General features: G+C 35.5%; 1 protein-coding gene across 2 annotated transcripts in view; it reads right to left on the reverse strand.

Moving 5' to 3' along the window:
• Nucleotides 1–454: 454 nt before the first annotated feature.
• The window catches only part of BMP5 (bone morphogenetic protein 5), a 116,570-nt gene continuing 89,258 nt past the window's right edge, over nucleotides 455–27,766 (reverse strand). Inside the window, exons 4-7 of one of the 2 annotated variants that reach the window (XM_049653850.1) lie at nucleotides 19,179–19,373; nucleotides 7,884–7,960; nucleotides 5,941–6,051; nucleotides 469–2,537 (exon numbers count right to left, since the gene is read on the reverse strand). In XM_049653850.1, the coding sequence (XP_049509807.1) occupies nucleotides 2,388–2,537; nucleotides 5,941–6,051; nucleotides 7,884–7,960; nucleotides 19,179–19,373 (533 nt within the window). In that variant the 3' untranslated portion in view covers nucleotides 469–2,387. Of the gene's footprint in view, nucleotides 2,538–5,940; nucleotides 6,052–7,883; nucleotides 7,961–19,178; nucleotides 19,374–27,766 lie in introns of both variants that reach the window. The other variant, XM_049653851.1, reaches the window with a different exon arrangement.

Raw genomic sequence — 27,766 nt, forward strand, 5'->3', positions numbered from 1 at the left:
TTGAGAAAAAAAATAATTTTGGATATTCTTTACTGCATTTTTCTTATTTCTTTAGTTCGATGTAGACGATTTATTTTTGTCTTAATTTTAAAGAACTGGAATGTTTGTGATTTATGCCCTTCTCCTTTCAAAAAGAATTAGGGCCACTTTACAAAGCAAAATGCATATAAAGCAGGAAATTTAAAAAACAAACACAAAAAGCCAATACCTAAAGAACTAAAAAGACTTGAATTATTTGGATTCTATTAAAATAGGCCAAATTATTCTGGTTTCTGACAGCAGCTTAAGTATTACCAAAGTAATACTACAAATTTACTATAATAGTTCTTTGAGAATAATGTAACTGAACATATGTGCATATATGTACATATATTCATATATCTAATTTGAAAAAGTGGGAAAATACTGATGCTAATGATCTACTTTCTTAAATGAAAAAGAACCAGTGGGGTATTTTTCCATCCCTATCATTTTTTGCTATTTTCAAAATCTCTTTGTTATTGGAGCCGATTAAGAAGATATTTAATTCATGGATTGTTACTTTATCCATTTAACAGTGAATTATTTATTAAAAACACAAAAGTTAGTTTTGGCAATTAAAAACAGCATAAAGAGTCAAGTAACCCACGAACATTTTATATCTGATAGTCTTCTAGTCTCAATTCATAACACACTTACATTTTTGTATCCCTCTTAAATACAGCACAGCAGAAACTAGCGTCACACATTTAATAGATTTTAAAATATAGAAATATATTTAAACAGCACATTTAGAGAATAATATAATAGACTTCCGTTTCTTATTCTTACAATGGCACACTATTTATTTTAAAATATATTACTTAATGTACCCCCCCAATATAGTTATTATCAAATTTTCTTTAAGATAAACTGTATTTTAAAACAACATTGCAATATACCTGAATTACAAATGAACTTATAACATTTTGGAAGCTATTTCTGATATAAGTTTGATCTGAAAGGTCCAAAACATGATTAGAAAGTGGTGCTTTATGAATATTTTAGATGAACTGTAAATAAGCCTAACCATGGAGCCACCAGGAAGAGCAAGTAATCCATCTAAATGTCATCCTTCCCAAAGTAACTGTGTGTTAAAGAGAAGCCTTAGAAGGCAAAGAAAGAAAATAAATTAATTTCAGAGGGAAGAATACACATGCACATACACACAACAGAACCTTCCCGTTTGGAATTATTTGCTCTTGGAGGAAGGTTTACAAAATCCCCTTACAAAATAAGGTTTTCATTGAGCTCATTCTCAAAGATATGAAAAATGGATTTCAGCTGTTCTTTCGAAATGGCAATTCTGTCAAAGCCATTCTGGGGTTTTTGGTAATTTCCTTCAGTTTAGTTTCAGTGCTTTCACCTAAATAAAATCCCTTGCATCACATCAATCAGCAAACTCAGTTTGAAAGGAGAGCTAAAGAAACTGGCTCTGTCGGCATCTTTGCTCCGGTATGTTTTATGTATGCAGTGACTCTTGTCTGTGGGGAGGGAAGCGGAGCGCATGTAAACGTTTCTTTATTTTGGACTGTTTTTAAATCTGGGAAAAAAAAATCTGCAGAAGTCGTGTTCTAGATAATAGGCAGACGTGATTTATTTGAGGTAAGAAGGTTGTACTACGATTTTTTAGTGTTAACTTGGAAAGTTACGGACATAGGCTCAAGCCTGCCTCCACAGAGTTCCTGAAACTTTGAGTGCTTTGCAAAATCTCCAGTCCACAAGCCAGGAAGGAACATACTCCTCCAGTTACACCAATTCGGTTAAAGAAAACAGTTACAACAAATTGTGTGTCATCTTTCGTCTTCTGTGTTCTGCCTACTGCTTATTTATTCAAATCCAGTTCAAGATTTCACTTTATCTAATGAAGCAGAAACTCTAAAAGAAAACTTGTGTTTATCCAAGCATTTTTGTTTGGGTTGTTCATCTTTTTTTTTGGGTTTTAGTTTTATTTCTAAATAAATATCCTATCACAGTTTTCACTGGCACAACATAACTGAATGCGTTCAATTTCCCTCACTGATGACAAAGGAGTCCTGTCTGATTTCAGATAATCATATAAAGATTGTATTAGAAAAAGAGTGTTGAAATGGAATTGAATTGGACTTAGCATATCCCATTGAATGTCAAACTAGGCTATCTACATTTAATAGACCTATAAAATAGATTTTATTGATAAGGCATCCACAAAGGAGATATATACCATTAAATAAATAAAAGTGACTATATACATGATATCGTACATAGGAACAGAGATGAAAAGAGTCAGACTAATTTTATGAAATTCCCTTTTTGTCTGAAAGCATACTTTTTATTTTAGTCATAAACCTTAACACAGATCTTTTTCTTATTACCATTCTTATTTAATATTAATGACAGCCGCATGAGCGCACTACCATATTTCTGTATTTTTTCAAAATGACATTGGAGCTGTCATCAAAGTACAGCACAGAGATGGCATTTAATTTGGTTGGAGCACAACAAGGCTTTGGCACATGGTCAGGAAACATCAGATGAACCTGGGAAAGAAAAACATGTTTTGTTTTTTTTTAAGAAATAAGACATTTTGTCCACAGCTTTCAAATAATATTCCTATTTTGTCACTCACAGTCAGGTACACCCTTAACCTATCACTCTTCTCCTATTTATGCTCAATGGCTGGGGTGGGGGTTGGAAACTGGTAGTGAAGGATGTATTTTTAAGCATTAACACCTAGAACCAACTCACCAGTTCTAATTATGTGTTGGGGCCTTGAAAAATATTCTACCAAGTAAGGAAAACTCCTTCTATGGAATATTCAGTGGAAATTTTCCTGGGGGAAAGAACATGGCAACCTGCACTGAGTTGCTTTTGGTTAAAACGACAACTTCTATAGACTTCATGAGAAGTACAGAAGTTATAAATGCAAATCAGTGAAGTGACACCACGAGATTTGAATCTCAGAAAGATTTGAATCTAAGAATTATTTTTTAAAGGACAATTAAGCAATAAATCACTAAAGTTATGCCAACTCTTAATTTTCCACAGTTAAAGGAAGCATAAAAATCACAGCAAAATATATTCCAGGTACAATCCAAAACTTGTTTTAAAGCAATGATTTCAACTCTTCTCTATAGAATTTTTTCTTACTGGATTGGCTTTGACTTTCTTTCTCTCCTAGCCAAGCGCCAAAAAAGCAGGCCAAGCTAAATCAGAAGCAAAGAGCCTAGATATTTTACAAATTGAATATCCCTCTCCCCCAAAAGCCTAAAAGGTAGCTGTATACTGAAAGTGAAATGCTTAAGTAAAGGGTTTACTCTCATTTCCATCAGACTGGCAGTCTGCCGATGATTTGCAATAATTGAGCAAGGAGCCAGAACATGGTTTCCCCTTTCCCACCCACCTACCCTGGCCCTTTCCCCAAAGGGGTTTATGGGAAGTCCCACTGATGAGTCCTGAGGGATCCACAAAAAGCAAATACAGACTCTTAGAGTTTTGGCTGCACAGTGTCCTGGCTGAAATGATAGAGGAGCCCTGCATGTGGATAGAAACAGCAGGAAAAATGAGGTGATCTGACATGAACTTGAAATTTCCTAAGACCTCACAAAACTAAAAGTTGGATAGTTTCTACAAATTTCAGATGCAGCTTTTGTCCCTCATCAGCTTTATCTTCCATAACCCACACATACATGATTGATAACCCCTTGTTTCAATGGCCTTGGCAGCTTCACGAAGCAATCATTCTCAAAAAATGGATTGTTCTTGAATAGTTTCTCAAACATATTAGTCACAAATATGCTTGCCTTTAACAACAAACATGCCTGTCTTCTTGTTTCATGTCCTACACAGAACAAACGTAGAGTGCACAATGCCAGGAAAAAAAAAAATCAAACTTCCCATGTATGCTTCAAGTTTTGCAATGACTTATGTCCCATATCCCAGGACAGTGATACACAGCAGGGTCTTGTTCCAAGTCCATGTCAGATTTTGTTTAAATGTTTATTTTTTGACACTGCCTTCCAGACTACAGCCCTAAAAGCTGACAGTATGTGCTTGTATATTTATAAGAGAAAAAAATGAAAAGAAAAAATGAGAGAAAGGGAGAGTTTTTGACAGAGTTTTTCAATAATTAAGCAATTCTTAGCCTGAGGGAAACTTTGATATATTAGATGCATATCTCATGAAGCAGAAGTCTGCTGAGTCATTGAGATGACAGCATAAAGAAGCAAAGAATTTTCTGAAAAAGTGTCATTTCTCTATAAGCTAATAGTGACTGTTGCTCTGACCCTACAAAAAGCCAGTGATCATGGCTACTCTTCCAAGGCTTGAAACAGTAGCATTTCTCTCTAAGTAATTGGCTTTTGGGTTATGGTGAAGTCTCACAGGCAAGGATAGATGGCTAGAGTTCACATAGTCTTTTTACTGGAGGAGGTTTGAATACAACTTGAAGACCTGCCCATTCCCCAGAAATGATCTCCTGTATCAAGAAGTGCTTCTATTTATAAAAAGCAAAGATGAAAGCATAACAAATCTTAAAATTCTCACAGGAATTTACTCTATACTTTGCATATGGCACAGAAGTAGACAATCTCATTAGTCAAGCATAAAAAGAATATTTTAAATGACAGCCTTTCAAAATATACATTTGTTTTATCTCTGGCTTTTTGTTTTGTTTTGTTTGTTTGTTTTTACTCTAAATTATTTCCAAAGTTTTTGACAATATCCATGCTCTAGTTGCCACAGATGTGTGTCTTTGGTGTCTAACTATTCTCTAGTACCTATGATGTCAGTGAAGAGAATAGAAAATACCAAGTCATTCAAGGATTAATCTGTCAATTTAGATATACCCTTTCTTATTCAGAAGAAAACTGGGATAGTCTTCCCATTAGATTTAAATTTTAAATTAATTCTGAAACAATCTTCTGAAGAGTCAACTCACAAATTCTAACAGTTATGTTTCTTATTGGCCACAAACAAGACTCACCCACAAAGATTTTTTTTTTCTTATAGCTACTGCTCACCTACCGCCATCCACCAAATAACCACTCTGTCACTAAATCTTAAATCTCAAATACTTTGTTTTCTTCCTTCTATACTGATGACATACAGTTTAAAGGTTCGTATTAACCTAAACATTAATTTGTAATTATATCAGTCTATTGCACCTTCTAGAAGCCTTTCACTTAGTCTTCCAGACTGCCCCCTGCCAAATCAGTAAGTCATACACCATAAGGCAGGTATGTCAGAGTCTCAAGAGGTTTCTCGAGCTCATTAGATATAGTAGAATCATTTAGACAGCATGAAACCAACACTTAACTATTGTTTTCACAAAAATAAGCCCAGGTTATTGGAGATTAAATCACTGCTAAATTCCTGAGTGAGGAAGGGAAGAAAAGAAGATTAAATCCACCTTAAAGATTATTTAAAACAAACAAACAAAAAAAAAAAAAAACCTAGTATCAAGAAATAGAAACGAGTCTTCTACTTACATTCTATTCGAAGAACTTTCATAATATGAAAATATGTTGTGGAACATTCTTAAATAATTAGAGTAAAAGAGCTCAGATGAAATTCAGTAAGGCTATTATTCAATGTTTTTGCAATGATTACTAATGAATTGCTAGGTTAGAAATGGCCCTTGGGAACCTGTGTGGTTAGTCATATTGCATAGTGAAGAAATCAGTGCAGAGTGACTACTTCATGTGGTTACTTCAATTTTCCTAGCTGAATCCTTCCTCATTCTGGAATCAGGATTATTCTTTAAACAAGCCCAAATGTCCTGACTATATCCACAATTGTTAGTTTGGCTCTAAAAAATACCAAAGGAGTTTTAAAAGAAAAAATCATACATTTATAGCTATAAATGGATGCTTCCCTTTAAAATAACTTTTATATGATGCTTGCATCATAAACCACTTTCAATTCTACAAAAACAAAGCATACCAGAGTCTGAACGATGGCATGGTTGGTGGCATTCATGTGGGCATTGAGTGGAAAAGAACATTCTCCATCACAATAAAATGCAGCATATCCTTCTGGTGCTATAATCCAGTCCTAAAATACACACACACACACACACACATAAACAGAAGACAAAACAAAACAAAACAAAGGAGGAGGAGGAGGAGAAAAGAAATCACCAAAATAAAAATAAAGTAATTCTTGAAGAATACCCATATTTAGTTTAGATAGGTTTCTCTTCTTCATCCAACAATTATTCTAACATGACAGCCTCCCTCAAGCCATTAATTTATTTTTAGGTTCAAGTTTACAACACAAGTATAAATATTTTCACAAGAAATTGCCCTCTGTAATTTTTCCCAAGAGGTTGCTATGTAGGATATTCATAGTATGTATTAATTCATGTATTCATGAATAAAACCATAATCATTAAACAGCATTGTAAATATTGTTTAAACAGGAAATGATGAACTTTGGAAAGTTCAAGTGAACCAGAAAGGAAAAGAAGAATAAACTTAATTGAGATAATTCCCATTACTTCTTAATAATTCATTCCTGGTTTTAGAAGTCTGACAACCTCCTAAAGCTTTAATATTTGTTCCTTTTTCTGTTTTTCTTTCCATTCATGTGTTAACTTTATAGTCTCCTTAGAAGAAATAATTTGGAGCAAATTCTTGAGAAAGGCACATGAAATTTTTTAGGAAGCCAAAAAATTGGCATGTGGAATGGTTGTCCTGATTTTTTTTTTCCCCAAGAAGTAAAACTTGGTCCAAATATAAACTTACTGAATGAATCATGTTGAAGGTTTATCATAAAATTTTTAAATGCTTACATTTTATTATTACTTTTCAATGAGATAACTCAAATTCTGCAAATCCATTATAATCGGATAATATAATCTAAAAACTTCAATTTAAACTATCAATACATAAAGCCATTAAAAACTATTTTGGTTGGGGCACCTCGGTGTCTCAGTCAGTTAAGCATCCAACTTTGGCTTAGGTCAAAGCCATGGTTTGTGGGTTTGAGCCCCGTTGGGCTCTGTGCTGACAGCTCAGAGCCTGAAGCCTGCTTTGGATTCTGTGTCTCCCTCTCTCTCTCTGCCCCTTCCCCACTAGTACTCTGTCTTTCTCTCAAAAATAAATTTAAAAAAAAAATTATAAAAATTAAAAAAAAAAACTATTTTGGTTAAATTCTCTTCCTCACCCTCTTTGTGAAGCATTTGTAAAAGACAGCAATAAGATTTTTTAAGTTCAAGAAAAATGTTTTTTTTTCTGTAGATCTACTTATTAATAACATTATAGACAAGGATTCTGTTTCCTAGCTCTTGAGTTTGAGACCATAAGGGGGCAAATGCTGTTACTCAAGTAAATCTGAAAAATTGGTATAAAATTAAAACTTTGGGATATGTAAACAACAGCACCTGTTTTTCCACTTTCTTTTTTTTAATTTTTTTTAACGTTTATTTATTTTTTTTTGAGACAGAGAGAGACAGAGCATGAACAGGGGAGGGGCAGAGAGAGAGGGAGACACAGAATCTGAAACAGGCTCCAGGCTCTGAGCTGTCAGCACAGAGCCTGATACGGGGGCTCGAACTCACGGACCGTGAGATCATGACCTGAGCTGAAGTCGGACGCTTAACCGACCAAACCACCCAGGCGTCCCTGTTTTTCCACTTTCTAAGTATCATAGGATTATGTTTCTTCTTCAGCGTAGTTGTTTTTTTACTGTAAACCCTAATAATGATGTTTCAATGGCAAAAGGATAAGGGAGAAATAAAAATGTTGTGGGTAACTTATATACTGAATAGTCATATCAAATATAATTGGTTAATATATTGGAAATATTACTAACAAAGATTATGAATAACTCTGGATTTATAATAAAATGGGAAAGAAGCACCCTAGTTAACTGACCATTCTTACCTGCCATCCCAGATCCCGGAAACTCACATAGAGTTCATGCTTCTTACAGGCTTGTTTTTGTTCACTTGTATTATAATCTGAAGGTAAAAATCAGATTTTAAAGACAAGGCAGCTTATCAGGTATCATAATGTTTCTTTTGTGAGATCACTGATAAAATTAAAAAGAAGCTGTATTTAAAGTTGTAAACTAGGAGTTTGAATCGTAAACTAGGAGTTTGAAGCCAGAGCCACCTAATTAATTATGTGAACTTTAGGCAAATCGCTTGTCATGAGTTTCTTCTTCTGTAAAATGTAGAAGATACCATTTACCTTCTGAGGTTCTAACAAGAATTTAGTTAGACTCCCTGCTTTATGATGCACGGTCTGATGCCTGCTATTCATTGAGTACTAGCTGCTCAATGAATGCTCATTTATTATTTCACACTGTAGCGGTACTTCTTATATTTGTATACATTAAACACTCATACAATGTTTTTTTAACATCTTCCATGAGGTAGACACTGGGAAAGTACTAACTGGGATCTTACTGAGTTGATTTTAATTCACTAAATTCAGAATACTCAAAGTTGAGCTTTTGATGTTCTCCCAAAACCTGTCCAATCTGTAAACCCCTCCATTTTTGACTGATGGCAGCTTCCCCCCAAAAAAGAGAGAAAGTGTCAAAATATACTCTGCTTTTTCCTCTTGCTCTTACATCCGGCCTTCCAAGAAACCCTACACATGCTACCTTCGAAATGGTCCAAAATCCACCTACTCTTACCACCTCCATGACTAGTCCTGGTTCAAGCCACGTCAGCTTTCGCCTGAATTACTGCAATATTCCCATTCCTAATTCCCTTTGCTTCTGTTCTTGCTCTTCTACAACAAAGCAGTCAAGTAGACCTTCTAACAAGTAAATCAAATTCTATCACTCCCCAGCAAAAAGTCCCACTCTGGTCTCCCCATATCACTAAGTGAAATATCTTTACAGTGGTTTACAAAGTCCTGTATGATTTGACCCCATCATCTCTCTCACTCATTTCCTATTAAACTTCTCCTTTACTCCATTCTGGCCATTATACCTCCTTGCTGTTTTCTACCCAGGTCAGCTTCCACCCATCTTAGGGGCCTTTATACTCACTCTTCCCTCTCTCTGAAATGCCTACCCCTTGGATTTGGATATATCCAAAAGTTATATATATCCAAAAGTTGAGGAAGCTATAGGCATTCCTCAACTTTTCACTTAAGCATCATCTTGTCCGTGAAGCCTTCACTAACTACCCTATTTAAGATCACAACTCCCACCATGATATTCCTGATATCCCTCACTTTGCTCTTATTTTTTTTTCCATTTCACTTACCATCTTTTAATATGCTATACCTTTTATTCATTTATTATGTACATTGTTTCTTGTCGGTTTCCTCCCACTAGAGTATAAGTTCCAGAGGGCCAAAATCTTGTTTGGTTCTGTTTGGTTCACTGATACATCCCACATTTCAGAAATAGTTTCTGACATATAGTAGGTACTCAATAAATATTTGAGGAATATATAAATGAATTCCTCAACGTGTTCCACAAATAACTTGAAGAAAAGGAAATATATTATTTCCTTTATATATTTTAGAATATAATTCGCAAAACTCACAATCTTTTATAATTACTTAAAAGAATTAAGAACTTTTTAAAAAAGAATTAAGGTTAAATAGAGAGCCTCCATATTGTATCCAGACTAAAGCAAAACATCAAAGAAACACAGAACTTTATAGAAACTCTATGTTGCCTTCCTTAGAGCTTACTCACACTTTATACATATAACATTCAAAAAACCAACCCATTTTTTTATTATTTACAATATGACATATGAAAGAGGAAAAAATGTAGGGTAAGGGAGCCAGCAAAATAACTTATTTTCAAAGAAGACAGCTAATTCTTTCTTTTAGGAACAATTGCTACATTCACTCTGACAGTCTTCTCTGTTAAATCAGTGTAGTTGTTTACTACACAGAGTAGTCTGTCTTAAGATGTCACCCTCCAGTTTAATTATTCTCAACCTCTAATGAAAATGTAGACATTTCAAAGATCCATGGAGTCTATCTTAGCAGGTCTTGCCATCCACTTTTCACAGTTACTTCATGTAGTTATTTATTTAATTTCTGCCTAGAGGGGCGCCTGGGTGGCTCAGGCTGTTAAGCATCCTACTCTTGGTTTTGGCTCAGGTCATGATCTCACAGTTTGGTGAGTTTGAGCCCTGCATCTGGCTCTGCACTGGCAGCATGGTGGCTGCTTGGGATTCTCTCTCTCTCTCTCTCTCTCTCTCTCTCTCTCTCTCTGTCTATCTCTCTCTCTCTCTTTCTTTGTCCCTCCCCTGTTCGCACTTGTCTCTGTCTCTCTCAAAATAAATAAATATACTTTAAAAAATTAAAAAAGAATTTTTAAAAATCTCTGCCTAGAAAACAAAATAATGATTAAATATTGAACTCAGGCTTTTTTACTTCTAGATCAGAGTTATCCTTGCTGTGCAATTAGCTTTATTAAAACAAATTAAATATGTAGACAATGACAGAAAACGGAGAAAAGAGAATGTATTTGAAATACAGCACTCTTATTCTTTTGGCAAAGAATATTCTTTGGGCCATACTGAATACAGCACTCTTATTCTTTGGGCAAATTCTTCTTGGGGCAGAATAAGAATTGCACAGGGAATCAATTTTGCCCAGGACAAAATTGGACAAGCATGCTGTAACAGTAAATACAAGAACATGAAATGGAATAGTTGCCTGTGTAATTTTTAGGGGAAAGAAATAATTGATTCTGGTGTTATTTTGATTCTATAAATTTTTGAAATTCAGAAGAAAATAAAAGTCAGCAATGCAGTAGACCAGGGGTCAGAAAACCTTTTCTTTAAAAAGATAGTAAATATTTTAGTCTATGGGGTCTACCATTACAATGAGTGAACCTTGCCACTACAGCATGAAAGCAGCCATATACTAATGTAAATGGATAGATATGGCTATATTCCAATAAAACTTTACTTTTGGAGGCTAAAATTTGAACTTCATATGATTTCTACAGGAAACAAAATTTTATCCTTCTTTTGAGTCTTTTTCAAACATTTAAAAATGTAAAACCTATTCTTAGAAATTGGGTCATACAAAAAGAGGCCATGAGTCCTTACTTCGCCAACCCCTGCATTAGACAATAACAGGAATATTATTCATTCATCCTTGTCTTAATTAAAACCATCAAATATGAATAAAGACATTGTAGCCAATAACACATACAAGTATATATGAAAAGCCATAAACTACATATATGGTTACATGAATTCCATGTTTATAAAAAGAGAAAGTAAAATTTAAAAGTCAAATAGATCTGTTCCATCTATGCAACTTTTCATGAAGGCTAAGTGATGTATATAATGTAACATCACATAAAGGTAACGAGCAATGAAATTTATAACAGAATCTGGTTCCAAGAGTCTGATTTCATAAAGCATTAGGACCATATGTTTATTCTGTCAGAAATAAAAATTAATGGATGAGTGAGGTGAATGTGGTACCAAAACCAGCAAAGCCTACAATTAGGTTTACTATAAATGGTTGGCAGAATAAACTAAAGGAGGAAGGGCAAGGAAATTAAATTTATATCTTTAAAAATTATTGATTGACAGCTCTTTGAAAATTATAATGAAAGGGACATAATGCCACTGTAGAGTAACCTGCTGAAAAATGAAGAATTCTGCCAGAAATTATTAAAATGTTCTGTTGCCACAACCACACTAGAAAAGTATGCTAACATTCCTCAACCACAATGGAGGTGTTACAAATGCATCATTTCTTTGTTTTGTCTCATAACCGTAATAATATTGAGAAACCAGTGCCAATATTGCAAATATTGCTAAATACTTTATGCAAATTTCTTTATGATCAGTTTCTGCAAACAGTGCAAGTTTAATCTTTTCTTTTAAGGAGTTATTTTGTCTTAGAAAAAAATTGTGAAAAAAAATATGGAGGTTAAAAGTAGCAAAAATCAATAATCCTGAACTCTACATAGGACTTCAATGGTCTGTCTACTAGTCTCTGAAAAACAAACATTCAAGTAAATAGACATGGGTTAGTTTAGCTATGAAGTAGGCCAGAAAAATTAAATCCAGACAACTCCATATACCAATATGGGTTTTCTTTCTTTCTTTCTTTCTTTCTTTCTTTCTTTGAAATCTAGTATGAGCTTCTTCAGTGGGTGAAATATAGACATATCTATAAAAGAAAAGAAAAAAAATACCCAAAACACAATTTAACACTCAAGCATGTCAAAAGCTTAAATAAGTCAAATATGATGAGAAACTATGCTTCAAGGTAAAAGAGGTGTTAGCATTCTCATGCTCAGGGCCCAACAGAAAAAAGAAAATCAGCACCTAAGCAGCAGGGTTTTCACTAATTTATAGAAAATGGAAATGACAAGTGAATGAAGGTCTAAGAGGTAAAGAAGCAGGAATAATACTAAAATAGACTGATAATGTAAATCTTGATATGGCACTGGGGGGTACAGAAATTCATGATAAACTCCAAACACATAACAATCCCTTTCAAAGATAAGGGATTTTCAAAATGCTACCGCCATTCTATCTTAAATCACCATCTTCTATAGCCAATGAATCTCTCTCTTGAATTTATGCACAATCCGCTAGGAACTACTGTTATTGATTTGTGTAGCAGTAACTGTGTTCTTCTACGTACAAATGTCTGACACAGAACAGATTACAACAAAATAATAACTATCTGCTGTGTTTGTTGAATTCTGGTTAGCAAGGCATCTATGTGGGTGATCCAACTAATATCTTCAACTTTGAACTTACTGATGTAAAAACTGTCCACAAACCTGAGTTTCCATCTCCCCACCAGGCATCTCTAAATAAAAGCTTCCTAAATGCCTCCTACTCACTATTTTTACTTCTAACCTTACATTCTTAAGATGCTACCCTTCAGATCACTACTTTGGTTAACAAGATCACTGTCACCTAGTGGCCCAAGTGAGAACGTTTAGTAAGTTTCTTGATTTTCTTTCTTTCTTCTTCATGTCCTACACTACATTAGTCCACAAAGCCCATTGACTGACCCATTTCTAGTCTAGATAACCTTTTGGAAACCCCGTGCTCTCTTGGTTACCTCACACTTCCTCAACGTCCTCTTCCAGTAACTTTGACCTAGGATAACAGTTCATCCCTGCTTTCCTCCTCCATCTCTCACCATAGTCTTCTGTCTCTTTTACGGAATTGCTTTTTGTCCTTGCTCATATTTAAAGTACTGATGCTCCCACAGGAAGCTCTATTTTTTTTTCTTTTACTTTATTTTCTGTGTCACTGTCAAGTCCTAAGCTTCATCTAACAATCTGGGCTCATATCCATATCATTTTCCTATACCTTCCACTTATTCTTGACACTCTCATCTCCCAAACCCTGTCTCACCACCCGCTGCTGGCCCCATCCCACATGTTTTGGTTTCCACTTCCCCTTTCTCCAATCTATAATCTTTGCTACTTGGAGTGTTGGACTAGCCTCCTAGTCATTATCTGGGCTTTCGATTTCCTCCCTTGGCATCCCATCCTTCACTCTGATGCCAAGTTTAACTTTTTAAAATGCATATCTGATTATGGTACTCCTTTTTCCAATTTCCAGATGAAGACACCATAGTTCCTAACTATCACATACCCTACTCTTTATAATTTGGTTCCTGCATACTTTTCTAGTTTTTCTCACACCTCTCACACAAAGCAACTTGCATGCCCAGATATTTAACATGGATTCATGGCTCTGTAACTGCACATCCATCTGAAATGGCTTCACCTCCCTTTCCATTTCTGGAAAATGTCTATTATTTCTCATATAAATCCCTCATGAAGTCTTTTGAGCCATACTTGGTATTGCTTAGGTGCTCTCTCCTTCCTACTATTACACTACCTCACATCTACTCTAATAGAATTGACCTCCTAATAATTACTAACTCTCATGTCTTTCCTATTGTCTGTGGGAGTGGTTTTTAAGAAGCAAATTCCTTAGTTATCCATCTTTTATCAGCATATAGTTAATACTGTGCTTATTGCACAATGGGTGCTTATTTACTTAAAAAAAATTTAATGTTTATTTATTTTTGAGAGAGAGAGTGTGAGTAGAGGAGAGGCAGGGAGAGGGGGACAGAGGATGCAAGACAGGCTCTGTGCTGACAGCAGAGAACCCAAAGTGGGGCTCAAACTCACGAACTCACGGACCATGAGATCATGACCTGAGCCCAAGTCAGACTGAGCCACCCAGGTGCCCCAATGGGTACTTATTTAATATTGAATACATTTATTTTACAATAAATCATGCCCAAATGTATTCTATGGATTCTTTCTAGACAGAGAATTGGCAACAGACACAATCCATTAATGTCTATTGATGAGTTTATTTTATATAATTAATTGCTCAGATAGACTGGCCAAATTAGTGAAGGCCTCTAAAATCCTTCTTGTGGGGCGCCTAGGTGGCTTGGTCGGTTAAGCGTCCGACTTCGGCTCAGGTCATGATCTCACGGTCTGTGAGTTCGAGCCCCGCGTCGGGCTCTGTGCTGACAGCTCCGAGCCTGGAGCCTGTTTCAGATTCTGTGTCTCCCTCTCTCTCTGCCCCTCCCCTGTTCACGCTCTGTCTCTCTCTGTCTCAAAAACAAATAAACATTAAAAAAAAACCCATAAAATCCTTCTTGCTTCTGAAGTCTCAAAGGCCAAGAAACTCCAATAAGCAGGAATATTGGTACTTTTTAGGGAGAGAGCTTCTAGTTTTCTCTGATGTAAGAGTCTGAACTCTTTATGCACCAGTTCTGAAACACCAAACCGTATGACTCATTAAGAATTAACAGTGATAATGGCTTATACCAAATAAGCCATGTACCAATGTTCTCAGTTTTTTATTAATATTAATTCATTTAATTCATTTAATTAATTAGTTCATTGAATTAATTTAATTCTCATCTGAGGGGGCAAATACTATTAACATTCTCACTTTACAGATGAAGAAACAGAGATAGGGAGAGGTGACATCTTGTCCAAGATTTTGCAAATAGTAAATGGTGGACTCAGGATTAAATGACAAAATCCTAAATGGATAACAGATAAATAAATGTACAGATAGATAATATATGCACAAAAATAATTGTTTCTTTAGGAGGGATTTCCAAAATTTTGCATGATTCAGGGCACAAATAACAGTTTTTAGTGTTAATTATTAAATAAATCAAGTGAATTAGAAACATTCTCACAGGTGCAGCCTTGTAGGGTTTCCACTGCAACCGTGATCTTGAGAGCCCCAATTTGGAAACAACCAAAATGCTGTTTAAGAGTGGCATGACTAAATCAACCCTGATACACACACTGTTGACTATATTGCAACAGTTAAAAAGAATGAGGTCACTCTATTTGAAAGATGGCTGAGACATATTGTTTTTTAAAAAATCCATAAAACTAACTCTATGACATTCTGGAAAAGCCAAAACTTTGAGGACAAGAAGGAGACTGGTGGTTTCTAAGGGGAGAGAGAGATGAATAGCCAAAGGAAAGGGGATTTTGAGGACAACAAAGTACTCTGTATGATATCATAATGATGGATACATGTCGTTATATATTTGTCCAAACCCACAGAAGGTACAACACCAGGAGTTAACCCTGATATAAAGTATGAACTTTGAAAAATTATAGATTCTTCCTTGTGATTCATCCTTGGTAAGAAAGGCACCATTTAATGAGTAACGTTGATAATGGGGGAGGCTAAGCATGTCTGGAACAGCGGTATGTGGGAAATCTTTGTACCTTCCTCTCAATTTTGTTGTGAACCTAAAACTGCTCTAAAATAGTCCTGAAAACTACATAAGATATATCATTTATGTAATTTATGTAAAAATATATTCTCCACAAGAGATGTATATAATGAGGAAAAGATTTGCAAATACATGTACAAAGAAGTACAAATACCATGTTGATATGTGTATCAGAGTAACCTATTTCAAAAGTACTTAGGGGATCGAGAGAGAATTTTAGTTTTGCTTATTATTTGCTTATTTTTATGTAATGAAAATATGTGTTAATTACATGATATAAAACCTTTTGGGGAAATAATTGTAATTAATTGTTCTTTCTGGTTTTGATTAACATCAGTCTGTCCAAGAGGCATGACTTTATATTGTATGTATTAGGCAAAAGATAGTGACTATCAGAGTTGAAAATACATACAAAATGTTTCCATTCCAATGACTCTTTGAACTAGTTGGCCTAAGAAATCACCAAGATCTTAGGCAGAGCCACTAATGACTAGATTCACCTTCAACTACACTGAGTATCCAGCACACAATAAGCAGACTTTTCAAGATCTGCAGTGAACCAGGACTTGCCATTTGTCTTATAGTTCTTCCAAATTCTTAATACTCTATTCTTTTCAGCACTGATATAGTCCTTAGAACAGCATCTTGTTCTCAGCAGATTCTTTACAATCTTATCAACCTAGTACATACAGCATTTTTAACCTAACTAATAAAATAGCTATTACTTCCAGTTCCTTCCTCCACATGTAAAATTCAAATAAACATCCATTGTGCTGCCTCATGGGGAGGCAATATCTCCCGCAATGTGTCTGCTCAAACTCCTTGCCAAAAATCTGAACAGAAACAAAGAGGGACAGGTTCTACAGAAAATCTGGGCACTGTGGCACTGTGTATACTCCCCTGAAAGAGGAATTTAGTTTTTCCATACAATGGACACATTAATTTACTTAACAATTCCTATTTCGTGCTAGACAATGTTCTAGGCTCTTCCATAGAGTGAGCCTACAGAACAAAGGGTTACTAAGAAGTTGGAAGGCAAGAATCTTTGAAATAGAAAAGAAATTGGGTAGAGAAAGTGAGAATGACCTGGGTTTTAATTCTCCTGCATTAACTGAGACTTTTGACATTTGGCAATATGCTTTGGAGAAGAACAAAATGCAATCAGGTAAACATCTAATACAACTCTCTTCCCCCATTGGCTTCTTTCTTAGCCATGTAGTCTTCAAACAGTAATTTATTGTAAAGGCTTAGTGCTATTACAGCATTTATTATTTATATTCGAATAATTTTAAAATTTCACTGGCATTTCAGGTCTCCTAAGTATCAAATTTTGTGTTTATATTAGCATTCCCTTTCCTTAAACCCCTGTCTGTTAGGCCAAATCCTATGAGACTTCTTCCCGTCTGCTTGATTACTACCTATTGAAAGGTTACGTCTCCTAGACACAAACCAGCTACTTTCTTTCTTATTATCAAAATATGAACATGCTCCAAAACATCTACCACATATTTCACAGAAATGGCTGCCAATGACAAACTTTTTAAAAAGAAAATATTGGTCTGTATTAGAATAATTTTGTACTCTAAACAGTGTTAGGAAACTGGTGAAAAGTTACATGATTTCTGCTCCATGTGTTTTATTCATCTCTAGTTATAGAAGTACATTTGTTACTTGTGGTCAGAAAGAGAAGATAAATAGAGTTCACCAACAGGGAAAAGAACTTTGATGATTTCAGTCTCTGGAACGCCTCTGCCACAGTCGTTACAAGCTCCAATAATAAGTATGCAACTTGCACTTTTCCCTTTGTGACTTCCTGAAAAATTATTCACTATTCTATCCATGGTTAACAAAACTTTTTCTTAATGCAGTCTGCTACATCAAATTAAAAACATTTCAACCAATTTCAGAACCATTCTACATGAAAAGAAAAATATACAACTTTGACAGGCTAGTATTTACAGGGAAGAAAAGGTCTTAGAAAGTTATTTTTCTCCATCTTTCATATGAAGCAATTATAATTTTTGCCAAACTAAATATCTTGTGAAGATCTTTATAAAATAGCTTTGTAACAAGGCACAAATATCATGTTTTACTTTCAAGTGAAAAATATGGCTAAACTTATTTGTTGGAAAATTATTTTAAAACATTGCTCTATATGTAGTATGTAGTTTAGTAAAATGTAATTTCATAAAGAAATCTATCCCCATTTCTGTTGCTGGATACATCAAATAGACTTCTTAGGAAGCTTCCAGTGAACTCCAGCTTAGTATGTTTGTGGAGCGTCCCGGGTGTAAGAAACTTAATAAAACGTATTATTTTGGTTTTATTTATAATCATTTCTTAACACACATATACATGTGAGTAACAAAAAAATGCAGTATGATTTGTCAGTTTCAAGTGATTGAGGGAAAAAAATGAAGATTTCAGGAATAATGGCAAATATTGTCTGAATGTCTTTTTGGAAGAGTAAAGCATCTAATTTGTTTGAATACCATATGCAGGGATCTTGTCTGTTTTGTTCACCAGCTCATCCATTGTGCCTGGCAAGTACACTCCATATGGTGGCCATTAACATAGAACACATACTTTTCAAATGAACAAACATATTGTACTCAGTTGGGATGTTCTAGGGTAAATTTTCCCCTTCAAACAGATTTATTTTTTATAGATAAAGAAAATTTCTTGGAATAAAATAGCCATCATTTCCATCTAAGAAAGGCTTACGAAAATCTGTTTGCAGCCTGGACTAAACAAGGTACTTACTGGTGTAAATAATATGATTCAATAACTTCAGATTTTGGCAGTTAACCATTCATTCCAAGCTACTGTACTTTTATCTTCCTTTTCTATCAATTAATAGATTAACTTGCAAGTACATTGGGATAATTGTGCATCTGTAATATTTTGTTATTAAATGTTATACGTATGTGTGTACGTACATACACATACTTAAAGCAGATTATCTAGACAATAGCGTCCAAGTAATTAGTGGAAATGGAAATATTATCTTAATTTCCATTTAATCTGTCCTGCTTTTATTGTCAGAAAAAAAAAATGTAAACTGCATGATTCACATGTATCGCTTCAAGCACTAAAGAAGTATTTTTCTGTTGAATCTACCTGGTTACCCATCCATATTTGAGAGGTTCTGGGAGATGTCAACTCAGCAAGTTGTGCAGTTCAGTTTTGGCTAGACTCTGTTGACGTAGCCATTTCATAATTTTATTACTGCCAGCTTGATTTTAATTTGAACTGAATCTTTCAACATACAAAGGCGAGTCGTACTTACTTTGAAATGCACAACTGAGTGATTCAGTGATGAAACATTCTGAGGATGTTCGAAACATTGCTGCATGATTTAATAGACCAAACAAAGGTATATCCAAAGGGTAAATTTATAGTGGCTACTTGATTTGCAACATATGACCCCATAACTCTCTGCACACAACTGCTGCTCTGGTTTTATCTTACCTCCAACACTGGACATTCTGGAGGAGTCCTGATGAGAGTTGGATTTATTGCGGTTTTGATTTTTCCGTTTGTTCGCCGCTCTCACAGATCGAAGAAGTACCTCACTTGCCTTGAAGAAGGCCACCATGAACGGTTGTTTTGACTGAGGCCCATGTCTTCCCACGAGACCAGCGGATTTTACATTGATACTTCGTCCTAGAATGGAACGCACAAGCACTTGGTTTATGAAAAGAGCTAAAGTTTACCTGCCGTGAATGAATTCTGAGGGTACTTTGAAAAAGTAACATTACTTTTTCAAACATGATCAGAATGTTTTCTTTGCAGGCCACAGATTTTTATAAACATTGAGCGTTTGCTGTTACAGACAATTATCCATGCTTGGTTTTCCATTTTGCTTCATTCTTCACCACAGAACACCCTCAGGCTGCCTTCACTAGCTGATCCTTCTCAGACCTGGAAGTCAGCAATATTTTATATGGAAAGGCTTGACTACCATCAGCCTGGAAATGTCCACATTAAGTAACAATTTCAAAAATATTAGCTACGGGCTCTTCTGCATTAAATGCCCTATAATTTTCCTCTAAGTGATAAAAGCCAAATGGCTGGCTGGGTGTTTCTACTTTCTCCAGCTTTTGCACGCCTTTCAAGTGTTAATTAGTGCTGATAGCCTTCCCCCTTCACCTCTGGCCTGTGCCCAGCAAACTTGACAAAGCTATAGCTCCACTAAAAGCTCTTCACAGGTCATTCTGCAAGTCCCTGCTGGGGATGGAGGTTTGCTTTAAATTCCAGCTCTTTCTCAACCTCAGAAGTATTTTGAAGTAATCATGGAAATGTCAGAGTCCTTCCCTTTCTGAGTTTTGACACACCTGGATGTTTCCTGAAAGGATTTCACAAGTTGTTAACGGAGCCTGGAGATTCTCAGAAAGGAGACAAGACTCCAGGTGAGTTTGGAGACTCACCTTTGTCTCTAAACCAGCCTGCATCCCAGACCCTTCTGAGGCTGTCAGTGTGGTTGTGTATCAGAGAATGATTGCAACCAGAGCCTGTACAGGAATGCATTAGAAGTCAAGGTGTCTTAGAGACTAGAAGTAGATGTTGATAAAGAACCTCTCCCATTGGGTAGTAATACTAATACTTACAGTACTGCCAAATGTATTTGGAACATTGGCAATATATGTGCCAGGCATTTTTCTAAGTGTTTTCCATATGATAATTAATTTGATTCTACAGATACTCTAGGAGTTAGGTGTTAACTATTTTCCCCTTTTGACAATTCACTTTTGTTCTGCTCTTCTAATTTAAAAAAATCACTGAAATTATATATATTTATATAAATATATGTAATTTATATATGATTATAAAGAAATATATATATAATTTTCAGATACATACATATATGTGTGTGTGTGTGTATATATATGTGTATATATATATGTATATGTATATATATATATATAATCTTCCAGTTCTAGTCTGATATCTAGTTCTATGAAAATCACCCAAGGAGGAATAACTATTTAACCTTAGGTTGTAAATTTAGTTGAGAATTGCTAAAAACTCATGCAAAGTTTCTACTCTAGATACAGAAGTTACCAATCTTTTAAGAGTAATATATATAATGTGGCTTGAAATATGTGCATGATTGACTCTGCCTCGCCCCCTGAGAGATGAGCATGTTTTCTTAAAATATTTATTCAGTAAAGACTGTGGAGTAACCTCAGTCCATTATAAGACCTGACCCACCTTAGAAGAAAGGGAAGGAAAACAAGTCCTTGAAACGGCATCAATGGCATTTTAGCAAATAAACTCTTGCTCTTAACAAAATTTATTTTGGCAGCATAAACACTTTTGTGTATACTTGTATTGTGCAGAGACCTTCTACCGTCAGAAAATGAGACTGTGTCATGTGAGGCTGTGCAGCTGTTGAGAGGGACACAGAGGTCCTTTAAATGTGGAGGTATTGGTTAAAAGGAGGGAAAAAAGAAGAGTGCGTGCTAATCCAAGCTGCATCCGTATCCTCATCAATTGTTCTACAACGTCTCAGGAAAACTCAGTTCCCACAGTTATGAAAATGGCTATCTGCCTCACAAACGCCACTAGGCTCAGTCCTACCAAAGAATTTACAAATAATCAAAGCAGCAAACCTTAAACAAATAAGCATATAGGTTCCTCTTTTTAAATGCAAACTTACAGTGGCTCTATGCCAGAGTCTATATTTCTTAGAAAAACTCTATCACTGGCATAAATGAAAGAGGCAGTTTGATTTGTGGTCAGAGCAGTTTCCATTCGACTTCCACTGTAACAAATGTATTAATTCAGCTCAGACTTCCTCCTTCTGGCAGCCCTTTTGCTGTAAAAAGAGAAATTAGAAGTTCCAGCCAAATACCATACCTTGAACTGACCCACTTCAATACATAAACACTTTTACAACATGTTTATTCAGGTGTAGCACTTGAAATTGGTTTAAGATGTTTCCAGTGACAGAGAGCTCAGCAAAAAAAAAAAAAAAAAGAAAGAAAGAAAGAAAGAACTGAGAAACTTAGCTGTTATGGAATAGAATAACTGGCAATCTGTTCTTCAAAATTTTTTTCTATCTTGCAGTACAACATAAAATGTATTTGTTGAGCTTTTATTTTGATTTTTTTAATGAAGTGTTAATTTAACAGGAACCAAATTTTTACTTGTATACATTGGTGACTGCAGAAATCATTTTTAATATATGATCTCTCTAATACTAAAATAGGTTGCCACAAGATGTTCACAAATGGAATAGAGTAAAATCTGTTTTCCATTCATTACAACACACACTGCCCCTTTTATAGTTAAATAAGCACTTAACACAAAGTTCCAAGTTTCCTTTGGTTTGCTAGAGAGTATCTTTTATTATCATTCTAAAGATTTTCAAAGTTTTAATTTTTATCTGTGCAGAAATAATACTGCCCTGAAGATTTACGTTCTGAAAACTGTAAAGATGTGTGTTGGTTACAAATATGGGTTTCTTGGCTTGACAAAGGTGGATATTGTGTGTGAAGAAAAGTAGTCTTCAAACCAATGTGAACTCCCTTTAAAATAACTTTTGATATTATTAAGTTTCCTTTTGGTTTCCTTTTTACTTCAGCAACGAGGTGACTATTAAGATTCCATAAGTTAATGCTTGTTCAGTTGCTCTGGGTCTTGAGCTACACCAATAGAACATTAACTATGTGATCACCCCTTCAGACACAATATACCTGTATTGATCATGTTGACTAAACCTTCTGAATGGCCGAACAGTTGTTTTCGCTAAAAGTGCTAATGGGACCCAGACTATATTGCATGTATTAAAAATAGTGAATCTTTTATAAAATGTATTCGAAAATGTTGAATTTTCTTTTTAAAAGTACAGCTTGTCTTATTTTTTTAATATTTTTTAAGTTTTATTTATTTATTTTGAGAGACACCCAAGACAGTGTGAGTGGGGGAGGGGCAGAGAGAGAGGAAGAGAGAGAATCTCAAGCAGGCTCTGCACTGTCAGTGCAGAGCCCAACGCGGAGCCTGAACTCATGAAACCATGAGATCATGACCTGAGCTGAAATTGAGAGTCGGACACTTAACCGACTGAGCCACCCAGGCGCCCCAGCATGTTTTAGAGATTGCAAATATATAAAGAAGGAAGCCTCCCTGGGGCGCCTGGGTGGCTCAGTCGGTTGGGCGTCCGACTTCGGCTCAGGTCACGATCTTGCGCTCCGTGAGTTCAAGCCCCGCATTCGGCTCTGGGCTGATGGCTCAGAGCCTGAAGCCTGCTTCCGAGTCTGTGTCTCCCTCTCTCTCTGCCCCTCCCCCGTTCATGCTCTGTCTCTCTCTGTCTCAAAAATAAGTAAATGTTAAAAAAAAATTCAAAAAAAAAAAAAAAAAAGAAGGAAGCCTCCCTAAAACATTTGATGTAGAAAAATTTTATGTAGGTGTGTATCATAGTGTTTTTATTTTTCAAAGGTGATCCTTATTTTTGATTTCTAGCTAAAATCAATAGATATATAAGGGTTAAGGATTGGATGGATATACAGTGAAAATGGAAATGGGCTTGGGTAGTGAAAAGAATATTAAATAAAAGAATGATAAGGACACCAGCTTGAGCCCAGCCTTCATCTCCTTGGGATTTAGGCATGCTCAGCCATAACAAGAACGTTGGTAGGTTTAATGCACTAGGCATGGAGCATAGAGCAGCCTCATGAGAAAGAATTCATCCTAAGAAAAAGGTGAACCCAGAAAGTATAAATTCAGGACAATGTCCCAGTGAGTATAGAGAAATGAAACAATTTGAGCAGCAAATACATGGGCATATTATTTCTCAGTTTCATCAACTACACAGTGAGTAAAGACGGGCTTCAGGTGATACCTTCTAAAGAAATGATTATTATTCTCACACAAAAATCTGAGAGGGAAATATGTGAGGCTGGAACTCTAACCTACTAAATTTTGCCATAACTGAAGCTGGAGATTTGAGACTTTCAGACCCGCTACTCTGACCCTTATGACTTTGTATAAGCACTGGGGTCAGGGGATTGTATTCACATGTGCCTAAGGGTACAACCATCCATTTCAAATTTACAGTCACTGAGAAGGTAGACTGGCAAACAAAAGATCTATCCCAGAGTTACTAGTGTTATATCTCAGGCCATTCTTTTCGGAAAATGTGACTTTCAAAATGTTTATTTCTTTAAAAAGAAGGTTATTAAAGGAGGCTCTGACATAAAACAGCTCTTCAGAGGCATGTTGATATTATAAGGATAAGTGGTTCCAAATTTGAGCATTTAGTTTCCCTCCAGAATACACAGTTTGAAAAACATTCATTTGAGGGTTTATCAGTCTAATGTTGATATCGCTCTAAGATGTTTGCATAAATTCCAGTTTGCTTTTTTTTTTTTTTCTCCTATAAACCCACGGTAATTGACTGCTTAACCCAAAACACCTGTGATGGAACTAGTGCCCAAATTACCTTTCCTTCATTTTGAAAAAGACTCTTGCAACATCCTTTATGAACTATTTCATAGAAGACAAATCATTCTATGCCATTCTATGTGCATTGTTTCTCATCCACATATCCTCTTGATCTGCCTTTATTTTCAATCTGTGATTAAATTTGATTCTGGTGCTCTTAAATTATAGTTTTTGTGACTCTAAATTATACTGGATTCTACCCTTTTTTTAGAAACAGATGATTTAAAATGTGCAGAATTCGCTACCGAGTATACAGACTAAATCCTTTTTATATCAGATTTTAAGGAATGTGGGGAAGAGAGAATTGTGTCTACTTAAATTCCATATACATTCTAACTCAAATTGACTTAAATTAAGCATATTGTATTCTAGCTATAAATTTCAACTCCATTATAATTTGATCAAATTTGCTTAGTTTCTAGTTGTATAGTAAACTCCCTCTTGCCAGTTATAAGCACATGGATTTGAAGTATCACAAACATAATTTTACATTCGTGCTCAGAACTTTCTTGTGTTTAAGATGGTTTACATTGCCTTGTAATCTTAAACAAAAACAAGGAAAAGTTGGGACTTGAAACTATTTCATGTTGCTGGAAACTCACAGTTAAGTGGTATCTGGAAAAATTTTTGGAGCTTTAGAATACAAGGTAGTAGGATCTTTGATTTGTTCTTCAAAGTAATTCTGGGGTCCTATTCGACGAGCTGGGCACTTCATGTAATGCCTTTGCTAGATCTTTCCATTCCCTTCTTCATACTGACATTTAAAAGAGTAAATTAAAAATAATCACTTTATTTTATATGAAATATTATATATGTGCAATTATATATTCATTATTAAAAAGTGTTAAAAACAAAAGAAGGGACAAATTTGATAATATATATGTGAATATATATATGTGAATAGGATAGGATTCTGTGGCTGATAATAAAAGAGAAATGACACACTGGAGGTATGAAATCCATGGAGGGCAATTGGGAACCAGATCCTGACACAGAACTAGGAGTTGAGAATTATCTGCGGACAAGAACTGAGTTTACCATTCCTGGTAACATAACCGTAGGAAAAACATCTGTTTTCCTCTATCTAGTGTGTGAAGGGTAAAGAAGATTAAAGAAAGAAGATATTTTTTAAAGAGTTGAATTTTTTTTTTTTTAATTTTTGCTGAAGGGACTGTAATGCCTCACAGTTTGAGAAAGTGGTGGAGATTAGAAAAAAAAGTGTTCAGAAACATTGGCATGATGAGTCAAGACGCATGTGAGGGGTAAGGGTGGGGGACACAAACATTCAGAACTGAAACTCAAGCGACTGCAGGAAGGAGGGCCTGGGGGAAGAAAGGCCGAGAACTGTAAAGGAGCAGAGAGGTTTGTGCCTAGTTGTGGAAGCTGTCCAGAACACTCAAGTGTTTTATTGCACCAAGGGTGGGACTGAGGTGATGGAAAACGATCGGTCTCCTTCCATAGGACATCATTCTGAAATGAGGAGGCTTACTGTCTCAAGCCTGACAAGCCCAACAAATGTTTTTTACTCAGGCCTTATTTTCAGCTTGTGAAAATATGAATGTCAAACTAGGAACTGCAGTTTACCTTCACATAAGCACTTATTTTTTAAGAGCTCTTCTCTTTATATATAGCGCCTTTCCCCTGAGACCCTACAAGCTTTACAGACATCATCTGTCACATGCTCCCCAAAGATTGGTTTGCAGTTGGTCTTACAATCCTCATTTATTTTAAGAAAGCAGAAACATTCTTTTCACAAAACCATGAGAAGAGTGGATTATTTTTAGCCCTGTTTCCAGTCTGATGTGACTTTTTAAAATAAAAAAGTCCACACTTCTTTCCTTTCAAATCATAGATTTAAATAAAACTATAACATAGCAGTGTTTCCACAGAAATCGACAAAAAGCCTTGAAACACTATTTCTGTGGGTTAAGAAATCAGTGAACAGAAATTTTAGAAATCAAACGTGTTTAGTTTGTTTGATAGCAGTGAAATTAAGTTAATTGCAGTGAAATTAAATTATTTTCACCCTTCATTTTATCTCTAGTAGGTGAAAGTGGCCTTTGAAATGAATATAATGCAGTTACTTGGGAAACTGATAAGTGTCTAAAGGAATCATTCATTTTTACCAGTTTATATGATATATTATTCAAAAGAATTGTTATCATACAGAAAAACATGGTTCATTAAATGTTTGATCTTTCCTTTCCGTTTGATAAGTAAAGCCATGAAAACATCACAAGCTACTTGCAGAATCTTTAAACAAGTCCATACCACCAAAATGAAAGAAATTTATTTTGACACCTAATAGAGAACGAAGAGAGTAAAAGGTATTTTCCAAAATATGCAATGAAGACCTGATACTGAGATACCTAAAATGTACACCATGTTAAGTATCTGTTTTTGGGAAAAAAAAAAAAAAAAGTTAAGACTTTTAGGGGTTAATTCTTTCCTTCACATATGAAGTTTGGATCACAAAACATTTTTTTTAGTGAAAAAAAGCAGAACTTTTCTTCACCCGTTTCTCATGTCTCTGGCTATGGAAAGAACGTGAACTGGCCTGCCTCACATAAAGGAGCAGTCGCACGATGAGATCTCGCACCACCATGAGGCCACGCGTGGTGTTCCCCAGAGCAAGTGCATCCTGCTGAGCTGTCTGCATGCAAAATAATAGCTGGGTTCCAAGAGCATTACCTTTTGGTTATCCTGGGTCAGCAGCATCTTCTGATTTCATAGCCTAAGTAGATCTTTCATATTTCCATTAGCTCCATTACTTTAGAGAGAAATTACGTGAATACTTCCTCATATAAATATGAGTACCCATAATAAATAATAAGCATGCTCTTCAAAAGGATCAAGAAAAGTGGGAATTGAGAAGGTTGGCTAAGTCAGTACTTCTGATGATAAAACAGTTGCCATCTATTGAAGGGAGGTACCTCACTAGATGTATATGCACCATATTTACACCTTGCAATCACACACGGGTTACACTTGAAAACTGAATAAAATAACAATCAGAGAAGGATAGGATCTTTCACTCAGCCCTGTCAATCCTAAAGTAGCATGCTATTCCTTTAAGTGTTCCCTTTTGTTGAGGATTGGTTAGGCCTGATGCTTTGTCTTGGGTCTCTGCTTTCCACCTTGCAAAGACTCCAGGAAAACCATCCATCTCAGATCTGTCAGTGACACACACGTAGTGTCTGGAAGAAGTGTTACAGCTGCTTGTTTTGTTAAGTTCAAGGTTGGACTTTCCTTAGTAAGCAGGAAAATAAGGATTCAACACTTCCCACCAGCCATGAAAGGGCAACTGGTTTCCCTAGTGTCTATGCCACTCAAATTGCAATGTGTCACACTACAGAGAAATGAGCATTCATTTCTAAGCAGCTGAGATATGTCATCCCCTTATCAAAGTATTTTCCCTCTACTTTCAATTTTAAATTCTGATCACCTCTTGCAACACAGCTATTGGCTCTGTTTGTCAGACACTTTTGCTTCTCTTTTGGTTTTCTTCTCTCCCACTTGAGCTTACACCAGGTGTGCCAGAGGTGAATTCTCAGTTGCACAGAATACAGTGGCTGCTCATGCCTTATATTCACTAAAGCTTCTCTTTTCTT

Source organism: Panthera uncia, assembly GCF_023721935.1.
Source record: "Panthera uncia isolate 11264 chromosome B2 unlocalized genomic scaffold, Puncia_PCG_1.0 HiC_scaffold_24, whole genome shotgun sequence".
NCBI lineage: Eukaryota > Metazoa > Chordata > Mammalia > Carnivora > Felidae > Panthera > Panthera uncia.